The sequence below is a fragment of the Talpa europaea genome (assembly GCF_964194135.1).
Source record: "Talpa europaea genome assembly, chromosome: 3".
Taxonomy (NCBI): domain Eukaryota; kingdom Metazoa; phylum Chordata; class Mammalia; order Eulipotyphla; family Talpidae; genus Talpa; species Talpa europaea.
The window spans coordinates 135,103,104-135,127,276 of NC_140069.1; the positions used below are offsets into that span (position 1 = coordinate 135,103,104).

Here is a 24,173-nt window from a genome sequence, read left to right on the forward strand (position 1 = left end):
TCTTTCCACAAATTGTCCGTGATTTGAAGGGAGGAGTTAAGGTAATGTCTTGATGTTGTCTCAAAGGAATGTTTTTTCAGATGATTTTGTACACTTACAAGAGTGAGTGGGGAAGTTAAAGATACAAGAAAGTTATGTTAATTGCTAGAACAACTTGTTGGAGGAGGATGGAGGATGTGTCTTCTAAACGGTAGAAGACTTGATTTTAAAGAGGACAAAAAGAAAGTCGGTAGTTTCAAAATGGAAATAGTAATAGCTTCCATCTATTGAGTATTTCCTACGTGTCTGGCACCATTTCATTACATGCTAAGAAATTCAAAAAGGCTTATGGAAATCAAATAATTTGTCCAAGATTACAAAGTCAATATGTAGCAAGTTAAAATCCAAATCCCAATTTGTCTTCAAAACCTGTATTCCTTTCTTTCATGCTATACAGTTTTCACGTTGAAGACACAATCTATCATTTTTATATTCTTCTGTGATTATAAGGAAAATTTATTTTCTGAGATAAGTAGAGGTGATGTATAGATCTTCAAGTGATTGGTAGAAGTTGAAATACTTGTGATGGGAAAAAGGAGGGGTGAATACAGAATTCCTACCCCGAACTCTGCCCTGGTACTTTACGCTGGTCACTGTACAGCTGAGACAGTGAATTGGCCATGCATTTAAAATTTCAGAATTTCTGACAAAGACTAAAGAATAGAAAGGAGTTTTTAAGCAGGTAGAGGATGAATCAAATATAAATTGGCTACTAACAAAATTTTAAAAGTCTTAAATGTTGAGACAAAATTCCCTTTCTTTTCTCCAAGACACAGTCACAAGAATTTATAACTAAGTTTTTAGCACCAATCAGCAAATCGTTTAACAGAAAACTCTTCAGATGCCAATTTAATCAAGAGTCCGTAGCCAGCAGACCAAAGGGTAGAACCTCTGGGCTAATTTGTAAGATCTATGTTTTTAAAAGAAATTAACTCCTTAGTCAAGAAAACCTCCCTCTACTTCCTCCCTTGGTAGAAATGTTGTTTTCTGTTGTTTTCTCTTGTACTGTATGTAATTTCTGTAATTTCAATATTGTTGGTTTATGTATTTTGATGTTGTAAAATTGTATTCAGTGTATTCTGGTAAGACCACTCCCTGGGGTGTGAGGCACCTGAGTTACCAGTTATCCAAGTGAATCTGGGAAAATGGGAGGAGCTAGTATTCTCAATTGGGAAGAGCTTGATATTTCAATGGGTTCAGCATTTTGCTTCCCTCTAAAATTAAGTGCTGAAGTCATGGCATCTCTTAAAAAAATAGAAGCTTACTAAGAAGTACAATAGGGAGGGGAATTTTGAAACAAAAAGATTTGGCTACTGGGTTAAAAATGACAAAGTGCAGAGTACCCAAGAATGAGGATAGAAGCCACGGCTAGATTAAGACTGGGCCCACATACTGGTTTAGAACAAGGGTGGGGGGAAAACGAGCATATTTTAAGAGTATATAGCCCACTTAATTATTGGCTGGTGGACTTAATACAGATCCAACCAGAGGGAAACAGACCAGGAAAGAACGTGAAGCTAAAAGTAAATGGAAATTAGAAACCTCATAAAAGGGTAAAGGGGGTAATTAAAGATTGAAGGCGAGGGCCTAATGCTATGAGAAAAATTGGAGGTCACATAGGAAAGTGCCTTCCTACCCAGGGAGTCATGGGCCCAGGGTGGCTGCAGAATAGAAGCGCAGGTCCACCCAGGGCCAGAGGGAACAACCTGGGATTCAGACCCAGCACCGGTGCCAACTTGAATCTACCTCGTGCTAGAGTGAGTAGCCTGGTCTATCATCCAACACAGGTTGAGCTTGGGCAGGAACTCCCCAAACCAACATCTCAAAGGGGAGTTAGGAGAGGGGCAAAAAGAAGGCATGTTAAGCCCCAAATGTAACTGAATGATGACCAGGGATAACTATTTTACTAGTACTTTTACGATTTCTTGTAACTCTGTAACTTCCCCAATATTTGTTAAGTTTGTTAACGCTCATCTGTTTTCTCCTGTACTAGTAGTAAAAATTGTTTTTCCTGTACTGGTAATAAAATTGTTCAGAATATAAATATTCTACGTGTGCTTATTTTTGTAAACCCCTGGCAACAGTTGTGAATACTCTGCAGAGAATATGGGAAGAGAACTCAGGTGAGAAAATGGGGAAAAGAAATCAAGTACAAGTACTTGACATTCACAAGCTACATGTCAGAAAGCCTCAAATGCAGCTATTGTGCTAGGCACTGATACTCCCTCACAGGGCTCCCACAAACCCTGCCCTCACAAAGACCGCCCAGGTAAAGAAGCAAATCAACAAGCAACTATAAATCAGAGACACTATGGGGGGGGGGTGCAACTGTATGGGGAATATAACCAAAATGAAAATGCATACATTGTGCGAAAATGAAAAATGATGTAAGAATTATATAAAATAAAATATTAAAAAAAAAAGAAGCAAATTACAAAGCCTTTCTCAACTGTGGGTATACAAATGTTGAGTAAGCCACTCATCACGCTGAGACATATGCTCTGCTCGTGCTATAGAAATGTCAAAAATGGTATTTTTTAAGTGCCATGGATCTACTAAATAAAATACCTTTAAAATGCCCTGGAAAAAAAACATCAGGAAGAAAGAGACCATGATCATTACAGGAAATACAAGTATACGACCTCTCACTCTGGCAACACAAAGCCTTAGTTCCTTTTGAGCTACTACTGTATACTTTCACTTTCTCTTTTAAGATAATGTCCAGTGAATTTTACTCAGATTTAGTTATAAAATTAACATTTCTGTAATAACTAATTTTATAAATATAAATGAAAATATAAATAGAGCATCATTATCATGACATTCAATTTTAGAAAAGAACCATATTCCTGAACCCCAAACATTTGTTCCAGTACTTTTAAGATCTCAAGTGATAATGCATTCTTAACTGTGTAAGTTAACTCTTCCCTCCTCTGGGTTAGTACCTGCTGTCGCATCATCATCAGGCAAACGAACAAGAGTGTAACATATTCCTGGTTGATTGTAAGTCAGGCTGGGGATGGGGATACAACACAGCACTTCATAGGAATCAGATGGTTCCACCTGCACTGTCACTTTCTCCAGCAGCTGGTCGTTGAGAGTATTGGTACAGTCAAACTGAAAAAAGTCAGCAAGCAGAAAAATCAGGAAGGAAAAGAACTGTTTTCTAGTAGGTGCTTCTTTCTATTCATAACCCACAATTCAGTTCTGGAGCCTCCTGTAACTTCCCTCTATAAAACAGCACTGCCAGTCTCCTAAGTCTGTCATTGAGGCAACAGTGATACAGTGAGATCTTTTTGTTATATTTTTCATCAATTATTTTCTCTTTCCTGAGATCTAGTTCTACCAAACAAGATGGTAGAAGTCTGATAGTTGTCGAGAATCAAATGGAAATCCAAGTTCTTGGAACAACCTACTTAATTTATCCTGATGTTAAGTGATGATTATTTTTATATCCTTTCAGAATTAGTTTTATATCCTCCAATATTTTAACCATCAAAAGCTACCAATCATATGAAGACATCGCTATAGCTACAGAGTTAGGAAAAAACCAAAATGCTGCTAAGTTAGTTCCCTATAAAGGGATGAGAAGCACAAGCTAAAAGGTAATCAAATCACTGACTCCCATTATATGAAGGCCCTGCAGGAGCCAGTGACGGCACATCTCTCACCTGGAACACAATGTGATTTGTAAACATATGCTTGACACAACGCACAAAATACTCTGTCTCTGCTTCTGTAAGTTGAACAGGCTCAGAAGACTTGAACAAGGGTCCTAGATTCATAAACTCAGGAATGGCGGCCAATTGTTCTATCAAGGAAAAAGGAAAGAAGTTAGAAAGTAAAATAAGAAAAACATTTCTCTGGATGTTTAAAATGTTTTAAGATTCCGTAGCCTTACTAATAGTTGAACATGCAATCAATGTGTCCCTGAGTTTTAGTAAAATCATCTTTAAAGTAAGAGTCTATATATGGGATTACTAAAAATAAATAAGAAAATTAATTCCTAATTTCTTAGAGATTGCAGAACTTGTTAAACAAGAATCAGAGTAAGAACAACATCCCAGTTAGTAAGTCAGCAATCAGAAAGACCCATGGACTCTGCAGAGAGGAGGTGATAAGTATTGGATGGTCTCACATATGTGGAATATAGAGAAACAGAACAAAGGGTCGAGAAAAAGTTAAGACTCGCAGGCTGACCATAGATCGCAGCGAGGAAGGGGGATTGAGGGGGTCACATCAGGGGAGGGAAGAACACAAGGGAATATGGTGATGGTTCTTGGGTGATTTGGTGGTGGGAGAACTATGAGGACTACAACAATAAAAAATAAAAAATTTCAAAAAAAAAAAAAAAGACACATGGACTCTAGACAGCCCCTGCAAGGGGTAACCTATGACAATACATTGTATATAGTAACAATATAATGACAATATCATGTATATAAGCCAAACAGATTTCATGTACTGAGAATCAAATGGAATAAAAGCAGTGAAACACATTTACACTTATAATGCCTACAGCACAAGACTATTACACCTGCCCATCAAAACATACCTTGGAAAATGTCTTGCCTGGAAGGAGCCAACTTCTCAGGCTTAGTAGTCACAAGTGTGATTTCTACAAAGACAGATGTGAGCAATCAAGTGAGCTTCCCTTCTACTATTTTATTTTTATTATTATTTTTTATTTATACAAGAGCTGGGGTAAAGGCCAGATGTGTGGGAGGGTGACAGGATCCACCAGAGATACAGCGGGGAGTAGAACAGGCAGACTGATGAATACACCGCTGAGGGGAGCAGAGGGCGAGACAGTAGAGGTCTGCTGCGCCATGTGGGACCCTTGCTGGCCAGCCGGGATTGAACCTGCACTGCAGAGACTGTGAACAGCTTCAAAGTGCAGGACTCAACCACCTGCACCAGCAGGGAGGCCCTCCCTTCCACTATTAAGCTAAAAATGCAGACGGAAAGGGATACGTGCCAAAACTCCTAGCAGATATATGTGGAGTAATCGCTGTATCATACCAACAGGTTTTCTGTCACATATTTGGGAGGGGACTCAAAATGCATCAACTGAGCATAAAGTTTGTGAGATTATAACGCCCTCCCAATTATAGAATTCGCTTTAAATGGACCAGGACATATTAAAAAAAGAATTACTCGTAATTGGAAGAACAACTCATGGAACAAATCTGATGATTCAAATAGGAAAAATTACTTGTATCAACAGAAAAACTAAAAATGTTGAAAGTTAGGGCCTCCCCGGTGGCGCAGCGGTTGAGCGCTGGGCTGTGAAGCTGCCGGCAGGCTCTGCAGCGCTGGTTCGATCCCCAGCCACCAGCGAGGGTCCCACATGGCACGCAGACCTCTCCTGCCGCGCCCACTGCTCCCCTCAGCAGTGTACTTCATCAGTCTACCTGTTCTGCTCCCCACTCTGGCTCTACTGGATTCTCTCACCCTCCCACACTTCTGACTGTACCCAGTGCTTGTATAAATAAATAAAATCTTTTAAAAAAAATGTTGAAAGTTAAGCATGTTGAATGTTGAAATTTTCATTCACAGTTCTAACCATTAAACACTGATTCCTTTTTTTAAAGTTAGATATTCTTTCGGAATATGTTTTATGACCTTGTCCCATACATTCTTTCAAGAAAACTCCAATAGCAAAATTAACTAAGAACTTGCCAATTTCAAAAAAATAAAAAAAGGAGGTGACTGTACAACTACAACTACAAATGCTGCAACACTTAGCACACAAAAAACAATAAATTTCAATCTAGGTCACATTCTATAGTCTTGCTTTTGTACCAAAAGTAGGGAAAAAGTTTAAGCCCAAATATAAAAATAGCATCCATTTTAGTTTTAAGAGACATAGACATAAGGGGTGACAAACAAAAACATTAGCGAAAATATGCTAGGTAGTGTATTTCACTGGTATAAAACTACTCATGAATAAACAAGAGATAAACATTCCCATTACCTGCTTTCTGTTCAAAGACAGGCGCCATAGCAAGAGGAACTGATTTCATGTCAAAGGGTTTTTCTGAAGGCTCCAGTGTGTACTGGTGTAAGGCTTTTTCCATGCCTGGTACCGAGACTGTCAGACCTATAAAACAGGGAAATCTTGGTATTGTAACTTCCTGTCAATCCTAGGATTCAGGTAGGACTTGATCTGTAATATTGACCTAGGCTTTTTGAAGGAAGAGAAAAACATAACCACAGGCCTTATAACCTAACTAATTAAAAACAGGTTTTATTTTATAAAACTGCCTTATGTTTTCATCCAAGGAAGCATGGGAGCAGAGCATAAAAATTTTCAACAAAGTGGAAGTACCTTGCAGAGAAGAAAGCAACTTAGCCATGTGGGAACAATGATAACTTAAGAAGGGGGAAAAGGGAAACTATGCAGAGGAGCTCACGGACAATGAAGAACAGGCAGTATATTTTGGCCCTTACATACTTTTGAACTGAAGTGCATTCAAAAACAAAAACCAAGTAAATATTCTGCTTATGAGTTCAGTTCGTATTCAAAACATCACAAGATAGGCTACCAAGACCCCATGTGAGGAACATAAGTGTATCTCTCTACGTTCTGTGCTGTCACTGACCATTGAAGATATATGTAGCATTCAGGGCCATCTGCCTCTGCTGTAGCACATTCAGATAGAAGGTAGCTCTGTCCCGCACCTCATCATCAGTATCCATCATACACCTGTCCGGGACAGAGATCAGGTATGTCACAGCAGCCTAGAGATTTCCAACAGACTAGCCAGCCTACCTAAAGGACCAATTCAGGCTATCTGACCCGACTCCACCTTTATAAAACTATCAATAGCTTAAAATTTCCACAAATCTTGGGTTTGTTTTGAATTAGTAAAGAAGCAGTATTATAATTCAGAAGTACTATGTAAATAAGCATTAACATAATGAGGAAGAACACAGTAACATGAGAGAGGAGTTTGGAGTCTGCAATCTGTAAACACATGACCCTGGTAAAGGCTCAGACTTCTTCATAATTAAGAAATAGAAATATTTTGCTTTCCAAGGATACTGAAGCATTCAGAATTCAGACACTGTAACTACTCAGTCGGCAATCTGTTTTATTTAAACCAGCCACCCTTGGGCTTGTCATTTTTCTGCTTCAGTTACAAGAGGTAATCACAGAGTGTTTGCTAAGGCGAGTCTCCTCATCAAGTCGGGAGAAATGGAGACCGTGAAAAGCTGATACACAGTGACTACATGCTCCAGTGACTTACGGTGACACTGGCCCCTCTTATACAAACTGAGGCAAATGTGTTTAACTCCCTTTCTCAAAGTCATACAAGAAAAACTCAAAGTCAAATTTTACATATAGTTGGCACACACACAATTACTGCAAAGAGGTAAAAAATGCCATTTGCCTCTGACTTGCTCCAGCAGCTCTACTGTTAGACCCTGGAGTGCATTTTGATATGGACAATGAAGAATTTCCTATTCAGCCATATGGAGTTTTTATTTTAAAATAAGAAGAAAGAGAGGAAAGAAAAAGACATTACCTCTGTAAGAGTACAAGGATGCTTGGGAGGAGATTCTCATTCTGAGCCCCAAATTTAGCCAAAGCACTCACAGCAGCTATAATGAAACATCAAATGAGACAACATATAAATAGTGATTTCTCGGAGTTAAACAATAATCACCTCCCCTCCCCAAAATCAGAGTGGCTTCCCCACATTAGTGGGAAGAAGCGCTCTTTTTTTTTTTTTTCCATTGTGTTTCCTGATCTAGCTTTGATCCGTGTAAGCATAACCAGAATTCTTTAGGCCCAACAGAAAATCCTCTTTGCATTAAGGGGAAAAATCAAGTATCTCCTCATGTCTTCCATGAGCTCTCCTCCACCCTAACCATACGGATTGGATATATAACCAACCTCTAATCTCAAATGACCAGCCCAACTATTAAAAAGAAACTCCATTATTAAAATTCACTTCATTCAATAAAGATTTACTGCTCACCTAACTTTTGTCAGGAATTCTGCTAGCTGCTGTGGTTAAAAAGTTAAAACACAAAGCCCTAGATCCCAACGAGTTGTACTGTAGTGGGGAAGACATGCAAGAGGTAATTACGACATAGCCTAGTCTGTAATGGTCTTCTATAACCAGGACTACATGTGAATAGAGAGAAAATAACTTAAATCAGAATTAGTAGAGAAGACACTTATAGCTTGAGGTAAAGTTTGAAGAATAAGCTGGGCTACCCAGAGGGAATGGGCAGGAAGAGAGAGTAACAAGTCCAGAAAAGAGAGCACAGTCAAGCACTGGACCCAGACACAGCTGAGTGCATATGAAGCTCATGACTTGTGCTGGAGACGCAGAGGAGATAACATGGTAATGGTTTAATCTCAAAATTATTAAAGGATGTTAAATACAGGATAAGTCTGTGTATTTGAAAGGCCATTTTTATGGCAGAGTGTGAAGAACAGACTGAAGATACCGGATACGACTAGAGTCAGATGAGCCGGGCATCTGAAATGGATGAGAGCTTCAAGTAGCACCATGAAAAGAGAAAAAAGAATGAAGAATATTAAGGAAACAGAATTGCTAGAACATTGCCAAAGGACAGATGGGGGTTATTAAGCTGCATGTTTGTCCTCACAACTGATTGGATGATAAAGGTGAGGACTTCAGTGTGGGTTAGCTTGAATTCCTCACTGAACATGCAGTGCCTCAGCCATATATGCTGGGCACACAAGTGCAGAAAGGGACGTGTCTGCAAGGTCACAGCATGTCAATGGAGCCTTGAAAATGACCACCAGGAAGAAAACAACTCCCTAGGGAAAACTTATTTTTAAGGACTGGGGTAGGAAAAGGAGTTCTATAAATGAGGCAGAGAAGTGATGAAAACATGCAGGCTTCTGTGTACACTGAGGTGAGAGAGTTTCATGAAGGGTTTTGTGAACAGGACATCAAACTGACTGAGTGGTGAATAAAGATAAAAACATTAAAAGTGTCTAACTTGATTTTCTAACTAGCCTACAGGTAATTTAAAAAATAGTATCAGAACATTTTAAAGAGAGCACTAGATTGTAGAGAAAATGGAAAATAAATTCGTGGAGGCAGCTAGCTGGTAACTGGCTACTTGGAGTTTATCTAACAGGGAAAACATAACTAGTAGCTAGTGAGAGACAATGAAGCAAAGGAGGCTCACACAGGTGAGATCACCTAACTTGTTAAGGGCGAGGAATGATTACAGACAAGTGAAAACAAATTCCTAAAACCTGGTTAAAAGGTCACTTAAAAACATATGGACAGATGCACACACACAAATGCCCCCTGCATTATGGCTGTAGCTGATGATGTCACCAGGTGTTCCTGTCACCTCAAAGCAAGGGGCATTTGCCTCTAACACATGGCAGGAGTCAGGGTAGAAGAGTCCACAAGCAAACCTCACAACTTCACTTTTCCATTTCATTGCTAGCCCCTGGAGTCAAGTATGCAAGAGACCAGCAGTCACAGCATGACCAGCGCGCCCTCCACTCACCAGCCCTCACAGCCTCATTCTCCAACACGACCCTATTAAAAATGAAGCGGATGTATTTGGAGGGGACAGGTGTCCTCGGGCCCTCTTTGCCCAGCAAGTGTAGAATCTTAGTAGCCAGAACAGTGTGTTCACAGTCCTCGATGAATTCACACAGGTGGGCGAGGCCCGCTTCCTTGCTCTCGGGGTTCTCCTCCACAATGCTGATGATGCAGTCCACGATGGCCCGCTTGTATTCGAAGCCTCCCTGAGAAAGAGGAGACTGCTGTTCACTCTGAGGACACTTCTGAAGGAGGTGTTTACACACCAAGTTGCATGCTTATGGTATTCAGATTTCATTTCCCACCTCTTAAAGAGATAAAAGGTTTTTTTTCCCCTCCAAAGTGGGAAAGCCGATGCAACTGCATGTTTAGAAATGGTAAGACAGCAACTAGAATGAAGCATACTATCTGACAACCATCCTGAGAAAATCTGCTTAAAATACCATGGTACTTATTGAGAACCACAGGCGTTTAGGACAACTTCTGTGATTAACAAGCAGTCTACCTACATCGTCTCGGAGCATGTTGGAGAGGAAGGCCATCATGACGCCGTGCTTCCGGGGGTATTTCTGGCAGAGAGCACTGATTGCCTGTACGACCACCACCTGTAAAAAAACGCAGAGAGACCATGCATCTTTATAACGTTAGCTGCTGAAGCATGCTTTCCCTCTCATTTGCCACCAATGAAGAAGGTGCTGATATAGTCACCTAAGATGACAAAATGGTACTTTATGAAAGATAAGCAAGGCTAGCTCAGGGAAAATTTATAAAACCAATGTACAATCAAGTTCATTCAAGAGACCCTATTCCTTTGCTCCAAGCAAATAAGCACATAAATTTCTTAAACTGAACATTAAAGATAGCAAGTTGTAACAGACTGATTTCTACAGGACTTACTTCACAAAATGGTTTCTAAGGGAATTTGACCACAACTCTAAAGACAGGGTGAAGAAGTGAGGCAGGTGCGAGATTGTACCATACTTGCAAGCGAACAAGCAAGCCTTTCACAATTCCATGGATGCCAGTAGAAAACATGAGATTTGAGATCAGAGATGAAAACGTAAATTGTTCACAGTAATAGCAGTAGCTTGAGTATCAGTATTTGGAAGCCAGATTCCTGAGCCCCAAATCCCACAGGGCAATGTGAAAGGGCCAGGAAGGCGGCATCATAGAAGAATCCTGAGGTGTAGAATATTTTACAACTTGAATATTTTACAATGGTCAGTGAACACGATTGTCCTCTGTTCTAAGGGAAGCATTATCTTTACTAGAGGGACAGTAAGCAGATTTACTGTGTTCTCTAGAGGGAGCACTAGTTGTATTTCCAGGGCTGTATAGAAACCTGCTCTTTAGAGGGAGACACTATCTTTTAAGCCTGGAAGATCCCGTAGTTTGCAAAGGGCGCAAAGATCCTGTAGTTTGCAAAGGGATAGTGGGAAACCAAAGGCAGTTAGTGCAGCATTTGCCAGATGTGCAGAAATGCAAGCAGCTCATGGAGAATTGGGAATTCTATCCCAACAGCCAGACAGTTCCAAATCTATGCACATCATTTCACAGCACAGAATACACAGGAAGAGGGCCAGGTGTTTTTTTTAATGCAGCAATGATACCCAAACCTGACAAAGATACACAAATAGAGTATTTACAACAATAAATTTGTGAATATGAGAAAGGAAAAAGACAAATATCAGATGGTCTCATTCAGATGTGGAACAGAGAGAAACAATACAAAGAGCCAGACAACACCAAACCACAATAAGCCCTAGAAATGACTGCAGAACTAAGAGTACCAAATGGGAGGAGAAGGTGAGGAAATTAGGCAGGAGGGGGCACAATGGACTATGGTGGAAGAACATACATCTGAAGAGGTGTGAGCCCGTATTTCTGAATCAACTGGTCTTGTAAACTATTATTACCTCCAAAATATCATAAAATAAAAAATTCTAAGTAATAAGTAACAGATGCCAATGCTACTATAGTAAGAAAACACACCATTGATGAAATGGAATTTATACCAAGAATGCAAGAATGGTTCAACATTAGAAAATTAATACAATTTGTAATATTAAAGATTCTAAGGAGAATGATGACTGCATCCATTAAGTGCTGGAAAAAGGTTTTGATAAATGCCAATATTTATTTCTAACTAAAATTCATAAAGAAGTAAAATAGGAATGAATACTTCCATTTTACACACATCCCTCAATCTTACTGCCAGCATATTATTTAATGGGGAATTCCAAGACGTTCTCACTAAGGTCAGAAACAATATAAGAATACCACTACCTCTACCATTATTTAACATTCCCAATGCAAACAGACAGAAAATAGAGGAATAACAATTGGAAAATAAATTACAAAACTCTTTATTTACAAAGGATGTGACAGTATACCTGGAAACCACCGTGAACCAATAATAAAACTGAAAACAATGTTACCAGGTAGAAGATATAAAGATAACATGCACAAATAATACTATTCTTATGCATGATTGATGACTAGTTAGAGGATATAGTGGGTGAAAAAAATCATTAAGGAAAAGCATTTAAAAACCATTCAAAACTAATATAATACAAAGTATTATTGAAAAGCACAAAAGTGACTTGAACAAATTAAAAGGCTTCCCTTGTTTTTCGTTAGGATGTCTCAACATCATTCATATACCTGTTCTCCCCTAAATAAACATAAATTTTATGTGACCCCAATAAAAATGCCAACACAATCTTTTCTTCTTTCACTTAAATTACTTGCAAGTCAATGAGATTTTTTAACGAAGCTGACCAAGTTAATACAAAAAAATTAATGAAGAAAAATAAATATGTAGAATTATCTAGGAAGACAATAATAAAAAGCAATGAAAGGGGACTAACAGATTTTAATACATGCTACAAAGCTTCTATCTTTAAAATACTGTGGATTGGGGCCTCCCTGGTAGTGCCAGCGCTTAAGACACAATCTATGAAGCTATTCTCAGCCACTGCAGCACGAGTTCAATCCCCGGCCAGGGAGCTACCTACATGGCACAGCAGACCTCTCCTGATTCACCCGCTCCTCCCCTCAGCAGTGTATTTCACTCAGTCTTCCTGTTCAGTCCCCCATTCTGTCCCTGGTGAATCCTCCCACCCCCATACCTCTGTCTCTAAATCCACCTGTACCCCAGTTCTTGTATGCATAAATAAATAAATCTTAAAAAATATATAAAATAAAATACTGTGGATTGATGTAAGAATAAAGACAATAATAGAACAGAAGGTTCAGAAATAGACCCAAGTCCTTACGAATCTTCAGTACATAAAGATGACACTACATAAAGATGACATCTCAACTCACTGGGGCAAAAAAAAAAAATCATTTTAAATAAAAATTTCAGAGGCAACTGGATAGTCATTGTAAAAGGATAAAATTATATCTATTTCTCGCACCATACATAACAATAAAACCCGATGGATCAGAGGTCTAAATGTAAAACACGGAACTGCACATGTAATAGAAGAAAAGAGGAATGAATTCTTATTCATGATTTGGATTCAATAATCTGAAGGGAAAGACTTTCTAACTCTTACTTAAAAGTAATAAAACTGTAATAAAACAAGATTAACCAACTTGGCTACATAAAAATAAACTTTGGCATGACAAAGACTTAGTCAAGAGACAAAAAACAAACTGGGAAATTTATTGTAATATATTTTACTAACACCCCGAACATACAAAAATCTTTCAATTACTGAGTAAACAAAAGACCAACAATCCTATAGAAAATAGGAAAAAGACATTAATAAAGGTACTAAATGACCCTTAAAAGATTAAAATATGCTTAAGTATCCTCATAATAAGAAAAACACAAAACTAAAAACTACGTTGAGATACCCTTTCTCACCTACCATGGGCAAAACTTCAAAATACAATATAAATTCTATTGGGGAGACTATGAGGAAACTGTCACTCTTATACACTGCTAGTAAAATTTGGTATTCTCCTCAAAACTACATATTTATTTACTCTTCAACCAGGCATATAGACTTGTAGGAATTTACCGAGGGTATACCTCCAAGATACACAAAACATATGCACAAGATTATCTACTGTAGCAGGATTGGTAAATGCAAAATATTGCAAGCAGCTGAAATGTCCACGCACAGATCTGTTCAATAAAATATACTACAAAATGACCTTCATAAATCTCGCATAGTGTTTCAAAAGATTCAAAATATCCACTTGAATGTACAGGCTAAGTTTGTTTTAAAAGTCTAGATATACATTAAGTAAACAGTAAGTAATATTTCTTAACTGAGAAATAAAAAGGAATAAGATCTACTTTAATTTCTCTAAAATTTATTGATCTTTTGCTTTTTGCTGTCACATTCTCACCAGTTCTATTTAACTCTGTACTGAAGTCCTAGCCATTTTAATAAGACAAGAAAAAAAAAAGGCATTGGATAGGAAATCAGCAATTAAAACTGTCTATTCACTGATATGATAGATCATCCTAAGGAACATATACAACAACTATTAGAATGAGCTACAAATCATGGGAAAGCTTTTAAGAAGTATTTTTAACATACTAGTAGCAAACAATGAAATAGAAATTTTAATGAAAGAATTTTTAGAAGTATAAAATATTTAGATAGAAATTTAACAAGAAGACATGCAAGACATCTAGACTGAACGCCACAAAACATTATTCAGAGAAATTAAAGATGACCTAAATAAAAGGAGAGGTATGCCGAATTCATGGCGAAAATGTCATGTATCCCCAAACTAATTTGGGAAGATTCAACCCCACTCATAATCCTAGTAGGCTTTGTTTTATAAAAATTATTACTTGGTTCTAAACTTTATATGGAAATGCAAAGAAATCAGAATATTCAAAATGAAGGACAATGATGGAAACCACCCTACTTGACATTTAAGAGGGACCATAAAGCTACATCAATCAATAGTGTGGTATTGGCATAGGACTGACAAATTGATCAGTGGAATATAAGGAGCCCAGAAACACCCTACAATTATATTGTTATCTGTTTTTCAGACAATGCCAAAGCACTCCAATGATGAAAGGAAGTCTTTTCAAGAAATTGTGGTGGGATGACTGAACATCACTATGAAAAGAGACAACTTATTGCATACAAATAATTCAAATTGAATCATAGACCAAAATGTGAAAACTAAATTCATAAAATATTTAGAATAAAACAGGAAAATATATTTATGACTTGGAGGTAGACAAAAATTTCTTAGACAAGGACACAGAAAGTGCTAATAGAGAAAGAAAAAAATTGATAAATTAGACTTACTAAAAAATGTAAAGCTTCTGCTCATGAAAAGACACTGTTAAGAGGCAAGCCACAGACTTGATCATATTTCAACTCTCACCTTGAACTCATCTGAAATTTCAGACACAAAAGAAGATATCTGCTTCATGAGCCTGTCCACGCTGCTCTCACTGCCTGTCTTGAGGAGTGTAGTAATGGCCAAGGTGGCAATGCTCCTGTTTGAGTCGGTGATCAAGTTTTCTAAGTCCAGATTGCAGGCAGTGACAGCAGAAGGGTGTTTCATAGCCACCTGGTGGGAGGACAAGGAAAAAAAATTAAGCAAATTGCTACTGATGAAGGACAGGACTTTAAAAAACAAAGTAGAAATTGGAAATTTTAATTAAGGTTAGTAACTTTTTAAATTCTAAATGGGACAACACAGGTTAAAACTAATTGTTTCAAGAACATTCCAATTAACAAAATACAATGTATCTCATTTGATAAATGATTACCTGCCTTAGTATAGCACAGCACTTTCTCTTCTAGGTTTCTATAACTTTGAGAACAATATCACAGTCTGTATTTTATTACAGTTGACCTCTTTTTCCAGTAGTTCATGGGTACGAGTGTATCTATTCTACTACATGTTAGGATCTCTAATAATGGGATTTAGCGTGGCAAACATTGCTCAACAAAGATTAGTAACTTGACACTTAAACACTTATGTAAATACAAATTTCATCAAGCAAACACAAACCAAACTGGATTACTCATGGTTACTAAAACGTGTCTGTCATTCTCCAGCTTCTTTGCTTTTAATTTTTTTCATGTCTTTGATATCCCAGTATTTAGATTATAGAACCCTTATCCACAATTTAAAATATCTGAAAACTCAGCAAAGTACACAATTATAATGAAGGAAGTATAAATGAAGGAATAAAATACAATTCAAATTGTTCTTCTATGACTTCTAATCTTTCCTCTAATTATTCATACAATTTATAATTGATCACATACTGTTTTATGACAAGTATCCTATACATTAAACTTGTATAATTTTTAAGATTTATTCTGTTTTTGTATGATAGACCTATGCTGTTAACTGATAGCCACATGTGACTAAATATTTGAAATGTGGATAGTCCAAATTATGATATTCTGTAAATATATATACTGGATGCCACACAGTATGAAAAATATATATTTAATAGTTTTATATTGATGTAACATTTCATATATACCAGGGCAAATAAAATTTGTTAGAATTAATTTCACCTTAAAATATTGTAAACATAATTACCTTAAAATTTGAAATTACATATACAACACACGTTGTCAGCACTGCTCAAAGTGATAGTCACTAAACATGTATGACTACTGAACACAGGAAATGTGACTGAGGAGCTGAATTTTAATTTTAGTATATTTTTAAATTGAGGTTCAATTGATATATAACACATTAGTTTTAGGTGTACAACATAATGATTCATGATTTGTATATATTGTAAATGATCACCATATGTAGAAACACCATATGTGTCACCATACACGGTCACAAGACATTTTTCTGTTGTGATGAGAACTTTTTAAGATCTACTCTCTTAACTTCTCTGAAGAGGAAATGCAAATGGCCAACAGGCATATGAAAAAATGTTCAACATCACTTGTAATCAGGGAAATGCAAATCAAAACTACCATGAGATACCATCTCACACCAGTGAGAATGGCACATATTAAAAAAACTAGCAACAACATATGTTGGCGAGGGTGTGGAGAAAAAAGAACTCTTCTGCACTGTTGGTAGGAGTGCAAACTGGTCCAACCACTATGGAGAGCTGTGTGGAGATTTCTGGACCTACTAAACAAAGAGCTCCCATATGATCCAGCAATTCCACTCCTAGGTATTTACCCAAAGGACACAGAAACATCAATTCCAAAGAGCACCTGCACCCCTATGTTTATAGCAGCACTATTTACAATAGCTAAGCTTTGGAAACAGCCCAAATGCCCAAAAATAGATGACTGGATCAAGAAGATGTGGTACATATACACCATGGAATATTACTCAGCATTCAAAAAAGATAAACACATGCAATTTGCAGCAACATGGATGGCGCTGGAAGGGATCATGCTCAGCGAAATAAGCCAGAAAGAAAAAGAAAAATACCGGATGGTCTCACTCATAGCAGGAATCTAGAAAACTTAAATAAGGGACCAGGAAAATGAATAACTGTAAGAAAGTGAAAATCAGGCCTCCCCGGTGGCACACCGGTTGAGCGCTGGGTTGCGAAGCTGCCCACAGCCTCTGCAGCGGCGGTTCGATCCCCGGCTGCTCCCTGGCCACCGGAGGAGGGTCCCACATGGCGCACAGACCTCTCCTGCCGCCCGCTGCTCCCCTCAGCAGTGTATTTCATCAGTCTGCCTGTTCTGTTCCCCGCTCTGGCTCTGGTGAATCCTCTCACCCTCCCGCGCTTCTGACTGTACCCAGTGCTTGTATAAATAAATAAACAAATCTTTAAAAAAAAAAAAAAAGTGAAAATCAAAATCAACAAAAAACTATGAACCAGAGACACTTTTTGGGGTGTGGGGGGCGGGAGGGGAGGGATTGGGGTCAGAATGGGGGTGTTGCAATTTTATGGGGATATTAAAAAAAAAGATCTACTCTCTTAGCAAGTTTCAAATACACAATATAGTATTATTATTATTATTATTTTTAGATTTATTTATACATACAAGCACTGGGTACAGTCAGAAGCGCGGGAGGGTGAGAGAATTCACCAGAGCCAGAGCGGGGAGCAGAGCAGGCAGAAGGACCGAAGTACACTGCTGAGGGGAGCAGCGGGCGGCAGGAGAGGTCTGCGCACCACGTGGGACCCTCCTCTGGTGGCCGGGGAGCAGCTGGGGATCGAACCGGCGCTGCAGAGGCTGCAGGCAGCTTCGCAACCCGGCGCTCAACCGCTGCACCACCAGGGAGGCCCAGAAATTTAACATTTTATTTATTTATTTATTTATTTATTTATTTATTTATTTATTTATTTTATAGTTCTCTATTTTTTTTTTAAAGATTTATTTATTTGTTTATGCAAGCACTGGGGTACAGTCAGAAGCACGGGAGGGTGAGAGAATTCACCAGAGCCAGAGTGGGGAACAGAACAGACAGACTGACGAAGTATACTGCTGAGGGGAGCAGCGGGCGGCAGGAGAGGTCTGCGTGCCATGTGGGACCCTCGTCCGGCGGCAGGGGATCGAACCAGCGCTGCAGAGGCTGCGGGCAGCTTCGCAACCCAGCGTTCAACCGCTGCACCACGGGGGAGGCCCCATAATATAGTATTATTAACTACAGCCCCCCCCCATAGTTGTACATGACTGTACATTACCTCCCCACAGCATATTTTTGTAACAAAAAGTCTGTACCTTTTGACTCCCTTCACCCATTTGCTAACCCCTCCACCTCCAGCAACTACACGTTATCTATGAGCTTGCTTTTTCAGGGGAGTCTTTTTTTTTTTAAGCTTCCACATGTGGGATTGTATGGTATTTGTCTTTCTCTGTCTGACTTATTTCACTTAGCATAATGCCCTCAATATCCATCCATGTTGTTGCAAATGGTAAGGTTTAGCTTTTTTATAGCTGAATATTCTACTGCATGTATACCACCTTTTCTTTATTCATCAATGGACACTTAGATTGTTTCCATTTCTTAGCTACTATAAATAATGCTTCAGTGAACATGGGTGAGCATGAGTTTTTTCAAGCTATTGTTTTTTTTTTTCTCCCTGCCAGAAATACCCAGAAATGGAATTGCTGGGTTATATGGTAATTCCATTTTTAACTTTTTGCGGAACCTCCATACTGATTTTCCATAGTGGTTGTACCAATTTACATTCCCATCAACAGGGCACAAGGGTTCCCATTTCTCCACATCCTTGCCAACACTTGTTATTTCTTGCATTTTTTGGTAATAGCCATTCTAACAGATCTCATTGTGATTTTGATTTGCATTTTCCTGATGATTAGTGTAGTGATACTGAGCATTTTTTCCTACCTGTTGGCCACCTATATATCTTATTTGGGACAAGGTCTCTATTCAGATCCTCTGCCCTTTTTCAACCAGATTGTTTTTTATCCATTAAGGTGTGTGAGTTCTTTATATAATTTTTAGTATTAACACCCTTATCAGATATATGATTGGCAAATTTCTTTCATTCTGTAGGCTGCCTTTTCATTGTGTTGATAGTTCCTGTCCTGGGTAGAAACTTTTTAGTTTGATACAGTCAAACTTTTGTTCTTGCTGCTTTTGTTTTTGGTGTCAAATCCATAAAACCTTTTCCCAGACCAATATCAAGGAGCTAACTGCCTTATGTCTTAAGGCTTTGGGTCTTATATTCAAGTCTTTAATTCATTTTGAATTAATTTTTGTGCATGGTGTTAAAACAGTAGTCCAGTTTTACCAATACTGTTTGCTGAGGAGTCTGTCCTCTCCTCATTGTATATTCTTGGTTCCTTTGTTATGAATTAATTGACCATATGTGTGGGGTTATGTGTGGACTCGCTATTCTGTTCCATTGACCTGTGTGTCTGTTTTTATACCAGTGCTTTACTGTGTTGGTTACTATCGTTCTGTAATATAGTTTGAAATTAAAGTAAATAATCCAGCTTTATTTGTTCTCAAAATTGCTTTGGCAGTTCCTTTGTGGTTCCATACAAAGTTTAGGGTTATTTCTTCTTAATTTTAATTAACTTAAATAGAAATAGACACTTATGAGGAATGGCCATCATACTGGACAGTGTAGCTCTTGACTTAAAAGTGCTTACAAGTTAGAAATGAAGTTGAATAATAGTAAAAATGACCACAACTAAGACCACAAATACAAGAGAGGTATTACAGAAATGAAGCCCATAAATTGTATCTACTAACCTTAGTGATAAAGTCAAATACTCCAAATTTAATGTTTCATATCTAAACACTGTTATAAGTCAATACTTAGAAATGGATACCTACCTTGTTCAAAGTTCTCACAGCTGCATATCTCAGAGCTGGCTTAGGAGAGCTACAGAAAAGTTGAAGAACTAGGAAAGAAAATAGATCACTGCCTATAACTCATTTCATTAAATAGTAAATACATGAAAACATAGTATACATAAAAGAATTATATTTAAAATATGCATTCGATCACAGCATCAAAAATTCGCATGAAAAATGTATCTTCAAAAAATAGAAATGCACTTTTTGTTGAGCTATAAAAATTTTCAATAAAGCAGTTTATTATTTTTTCTTAATGATTATACCACTAATACTTAAATATAAATGGTAGAAATATTTATACTTATAAGAGCAAATGGGCTTTGTAAACATTAGGAACCAGAGGCATTAAAGTTACTTGTCTTGTAAGTAAAAAAATTTTAATGTTTTATATGGGGAAATGGTAACCAGAAAAAAAAATTTTAAAAAGCTAAAGTAAATCTACATTATCAGAATGCAAAGTCTATCTATACACAGAGCTAAGGTTCAAAAATCACTCTTGCTATCTATGCTGCAGACCTACGGAATTTAAACAAAAACATAAGAATATAAGCAAAAGCCAGATCTCAAATAAACAACGAACCTGAAACAGCAGGTGCCAGCTCCCTTGCAGTACAGTTAGGAAGATGGATGATAGCTGAAGCAGCTTCATAAATAACCATTTCATGTTTATTTCTCAAGCAGCTTTCAATGAAATCAAAGAGTGGACTTTCATGGCTGCCAATAAATATACATAGGCCATCACTTAGATATCAGGAAAAAAACAGACGCAATGTGTACAGTGGTTAAAACCACAGACAGATTGAGAAGCTCTTTTGGAATTATGGATGAATGTCTTCTGAAAAATCCACTCCTCCATAATAGCAATGTGAACACCAGAAAAAATTGTCAGAATCAACTTTTTCATCACTTTAGGAGTTAAAGGCTTGCAACAATCCTATGAATGTTTATTCAAGAAAAAGAGCTGAATCTTTCTAAAGACTGTAAGCTTTCTGATGTTTTAACTTGCTCTTTTACCATCCCTCTTCCCAGTTTCATGGTAGACTTGGAAACCAGCATTCTCAGAACCACAGTAGCTTGGAAAGCCAGCAAGCGAACAGCCAGGGAGCAGGCAGAAGGGTGTAGAGCTCCCTAAAAGTTTTACCCTAAGAGAATTATCACCATTTGACCTTACTGGTGCTTTCTAGACAAGTCCCATTCATGAAACTAATTTTTATTTCATCTGACTTAAAGATTCAAAATGAAGAAAGCCCTAGCCCCAGGGAGTTTGTTCCTCCAAATCAGTGGCAATTATTTAAAGGTGCAGTCACCAGAGGCAATAATTCCAGTTGCAGCAAACAAGAGGCTGGCTCAAAAACGTAAAAGGAAAATCTGAGGACTAAGATGTCTATAGGCAACTTTGACTACTTCTGACTTATTCCTGGGGATCTTTTAAACTATCATGAGCGTGTAAAAAGTCTGTGCAAGTGCCAGGAAAGACCAGACAGAGCACAATTTTTTGGCTATGTTTGACTTCCAGAGTCTGCCCAAACAGCAAGTGAAGTGTAAGGCAGATTGCAAACCACCAGAACACGGAAAGCATGACCCAACTCACAAAAAAACGCTGCAAAAGCATGGAAGACATATTAGTTTAAAGCATTTAAGAAAATTTATTATTTAACAATTCAGCTAACCAAGCAGACTTCAGGGGTCACACATGACAATGACTAACAACTAAAGAATTAGTCCCAGAAAGTCACCAAACAAATGACAACAAATAGCAACAGTAACAAATTCTGAGAATGCGGGAGGGGAAATCTGATTACCAGAATTACCAGATCTTATTAAATAACCATTTTGACAAAAAATTATGACACACAAGTACTATAGCCCAGACTTAGGGGGAAAAAAGGAGTCCACAGAAATTATTCCTGAGGAAGCCCAGATGTTTTCAAAGACAAAAATCAACTAATATAAATATGGTCAAAGAAAAGGAAACCATGTATAAAGAATTAAAGCAAAGTATAACAATCATGCCTCACCAAGCAGAAACTGTCAATAAAGTGACAGAAATGTTTTTTTAAAAAGAACAAAATAGAGGGCCTCCCCGGTGGCGCAGCGGTTGAGCGCTGGGTTGCGAAGCTGCCCGCGGCCTCTGCGGCGCCGGTTCGATCCCTGGCTGCTCCCCGGCCACCAGAGGAGGGTCCCACATGGCGCGCAGACCTCTCCTGCCGCCCGCTGCTCCCCTCAGCAGTGTACTTCGGTCCTTCTGCCTGCTCTGCTCCCCGCTCTGGCTCTGGTGATTCTCTCACCCTCCCGCGCTTCTGACTGTACCCAGTGCATGTATAAACCAAACAAACAAATAATAAATAAATAAATAAATAAGACAAGACATGCCTCTAGAAAATTTAAAAAAAAAAAAAAAAAAAAAAATGTTAAAAAAAAAAAGAACAAAATAGAGGGGACTCCCTAGTGGTGCAAGGAGTTAATAAGCACAGCACTATGAAGCAACCCGTAGCCTCTGCAGCACAAGTTCGATCCCCAGCCGGCCAGGGAGAAACCCACATGGCGCAGCAGACCTCTCCTGACTCGCCGGCTGCTCCCCTCAGCAGTGTACCTCAGTCAATCTGTCTGTTTTGTTCCCCACTCTGTCTCTGGTGACTCCTCTCAGCCCCCTGCACCTCTGGCCTGTACCCCCCTGCTCCTGTATGCATAAATAAATAAATCTTTTTTTTAAAAAAGGGAACAAAATAGAATTCTAGATTTGAAAAGCAGTGTAACTGGAATGAAAAATTCACAAGAGTACTTCAAAAGCAGATTTGCATTAGCAGCAGAAAGGACAAGGCCTTGGAGATCTGCAGAATATAATCAAATGTACCAACATTTGTATAATAGGAGCCCCGGAAGGAAAAGTGAGAGAGAGAAGACAAAGGGGCAAAGGGAATATTTAAAGAAACACAGTCAGGCTTTGCTTAATGACAGGTGCCTCTTCCGAGAACTGTGTTATCAGGCAATTTCACTGTTGCGCAGATGTCAGAGAGTGCGATTACACAAACCTAGAGGGAACTGCCCATGACACACTCAGTCTACACAGTATGCCCTACTGGGATCATAGGTGGTATGTCCTTGACAAAAATTTTGCTGATTGACACATGACTGTCATGGCCAAAAACCTCCCAAATTTGATGAAAAATATTAATCCAGGCACCCAAGAAGCTCAACTAATCCCAAGCAAGATACCACAGTCAAACCGCTGAAAACATAAGACAGAGAGAAAATCTTAACAGCAGTTAGATGAAAAACCACTTGTTTTCCAGGGGAGCGTCAATACAATGAATGACTAACTGCAGGTGAAACAATGGGAGAGAGAAGGCCCTAGAATGCCAGATTCAAGATGCTGAAATAAAAAGTCAAGAACTCTTTATCCCAGCAAAACTAGACTTCAAAAATGAAGGTTTAAATTCATTCCCAGATAAGCAGTGACTAAGAGAATGCATTGCAAATGATGCAATTTACAAAAAAATATTAAAGGATGTTCTTTAGAGAGAAAGATTGGCTTCCCACAGTAACATGAATAACTAAGGAGAAATAAAAAACATTATAAATGGCTAAATATGTGAGCTGATGTAAAAGAGTATGTCGATTTTTTCCTCTTAATTACTTTAAAGGACATAAAATTATAACACTATATTACTGGATTTATAACATATGTAATATACATGAAAATAATAGACCAAATAAACATGTGACTGCTTAACAATATTGAAATTTCAAAGAACATGATATATATGCATTTATTTAGATCATACTATAACATTTCATAACTTTCTGTGTAAAGATGTACATAATTGTTGGTAGATTTATTCCTAAGGCTTTGATTATAATACAATAATAGATGGAAGCATTTTTTCCAAATTTGTAGCTTTGATGGGCTGCTGGAATATGGACATAAAATTGATTTTGGATATTAACCTATCTAGCAACCTTGGTAAATTCACATTTTTGTTCTAATATATAATTTTAACATCTTCTATATACACAATCATGTCCTCTGCAAAGATAGTTTTATATCCTCTTTCAAATCTTTAGATATTTTTTCCTGACTTACTGCACCAAGCTGGACATACAGTAATGTTACTAAAAAGGATGATTAGCAGACATCCTGGTCTTATTACTATCTCAGGGGAAAACCACTTACAGTTCACTGTAAGTATAAAGTTTACTGGAGATTTTCTTGCACATTACCAGAATATTAATGTACCTTTATACTCCTGCTTTAAAAGAATTTAATCATGAATTGCCATTGAAATTTTATCAACTGCTTTTTTC

The 24,173-nt window shown here is 38.0% G+C and overlaps 1 protein-coding gene across 2 annotated transcripts in view; it reads right to left on the minus strand.

Moving 5' to 3' along the window:
• COPG2 (COPI coat complex subunit gamma 2) overlaps positions 1-24,173 on the minus strand; it is a gene marked incomplete at both ends in the record, with an annotated part of 91,551 nt that overhangs the window by 40,539 nt on the left and 26,839 nt on the right. For both annotated transcript variants that reach the window (XM_084229600.1, XM_084229599.1), the window contains 11 exons: positions 2,985-3,156; positions 3,711-3,850; positions 4,595-4,657; positions 6,017-6,142; positions 6,645-6,748; positions 7,572-7,647; positions 9,553-9,796; positions 10,100-10,195; positions 14,964-15,152; positions 19,845-19,912; positions 20,449-20,582. In XM_084229600.1, the coding sequence (XP_084085726.1) occupies positions 2,985-3,156; positions 3,711-3,850; positions 4,595-4,657; positions 6,017-6,142; positions 6,645-6,748; positions 7,572-7,647; positions 9,553-9,796; positions 10,100-10,195; positions 14,964-15,152; positions 19,845-19,912; positions 20,449-20,582 (1,412 nt within the window). The remainder of the gene's footprint in view (positions 1-2,984; positions 3,157-3,710; positions 3,851-4,594; positions 4,658-6,016; positions 6,143-6,644; positions 6,749-7,571; positions 7,648-9,552; positions 9,797-10,099; positions 10,196-14,963; positions 15,153-19,844; positions 19,913-20,448; positions 20,583-24,173) is intronic.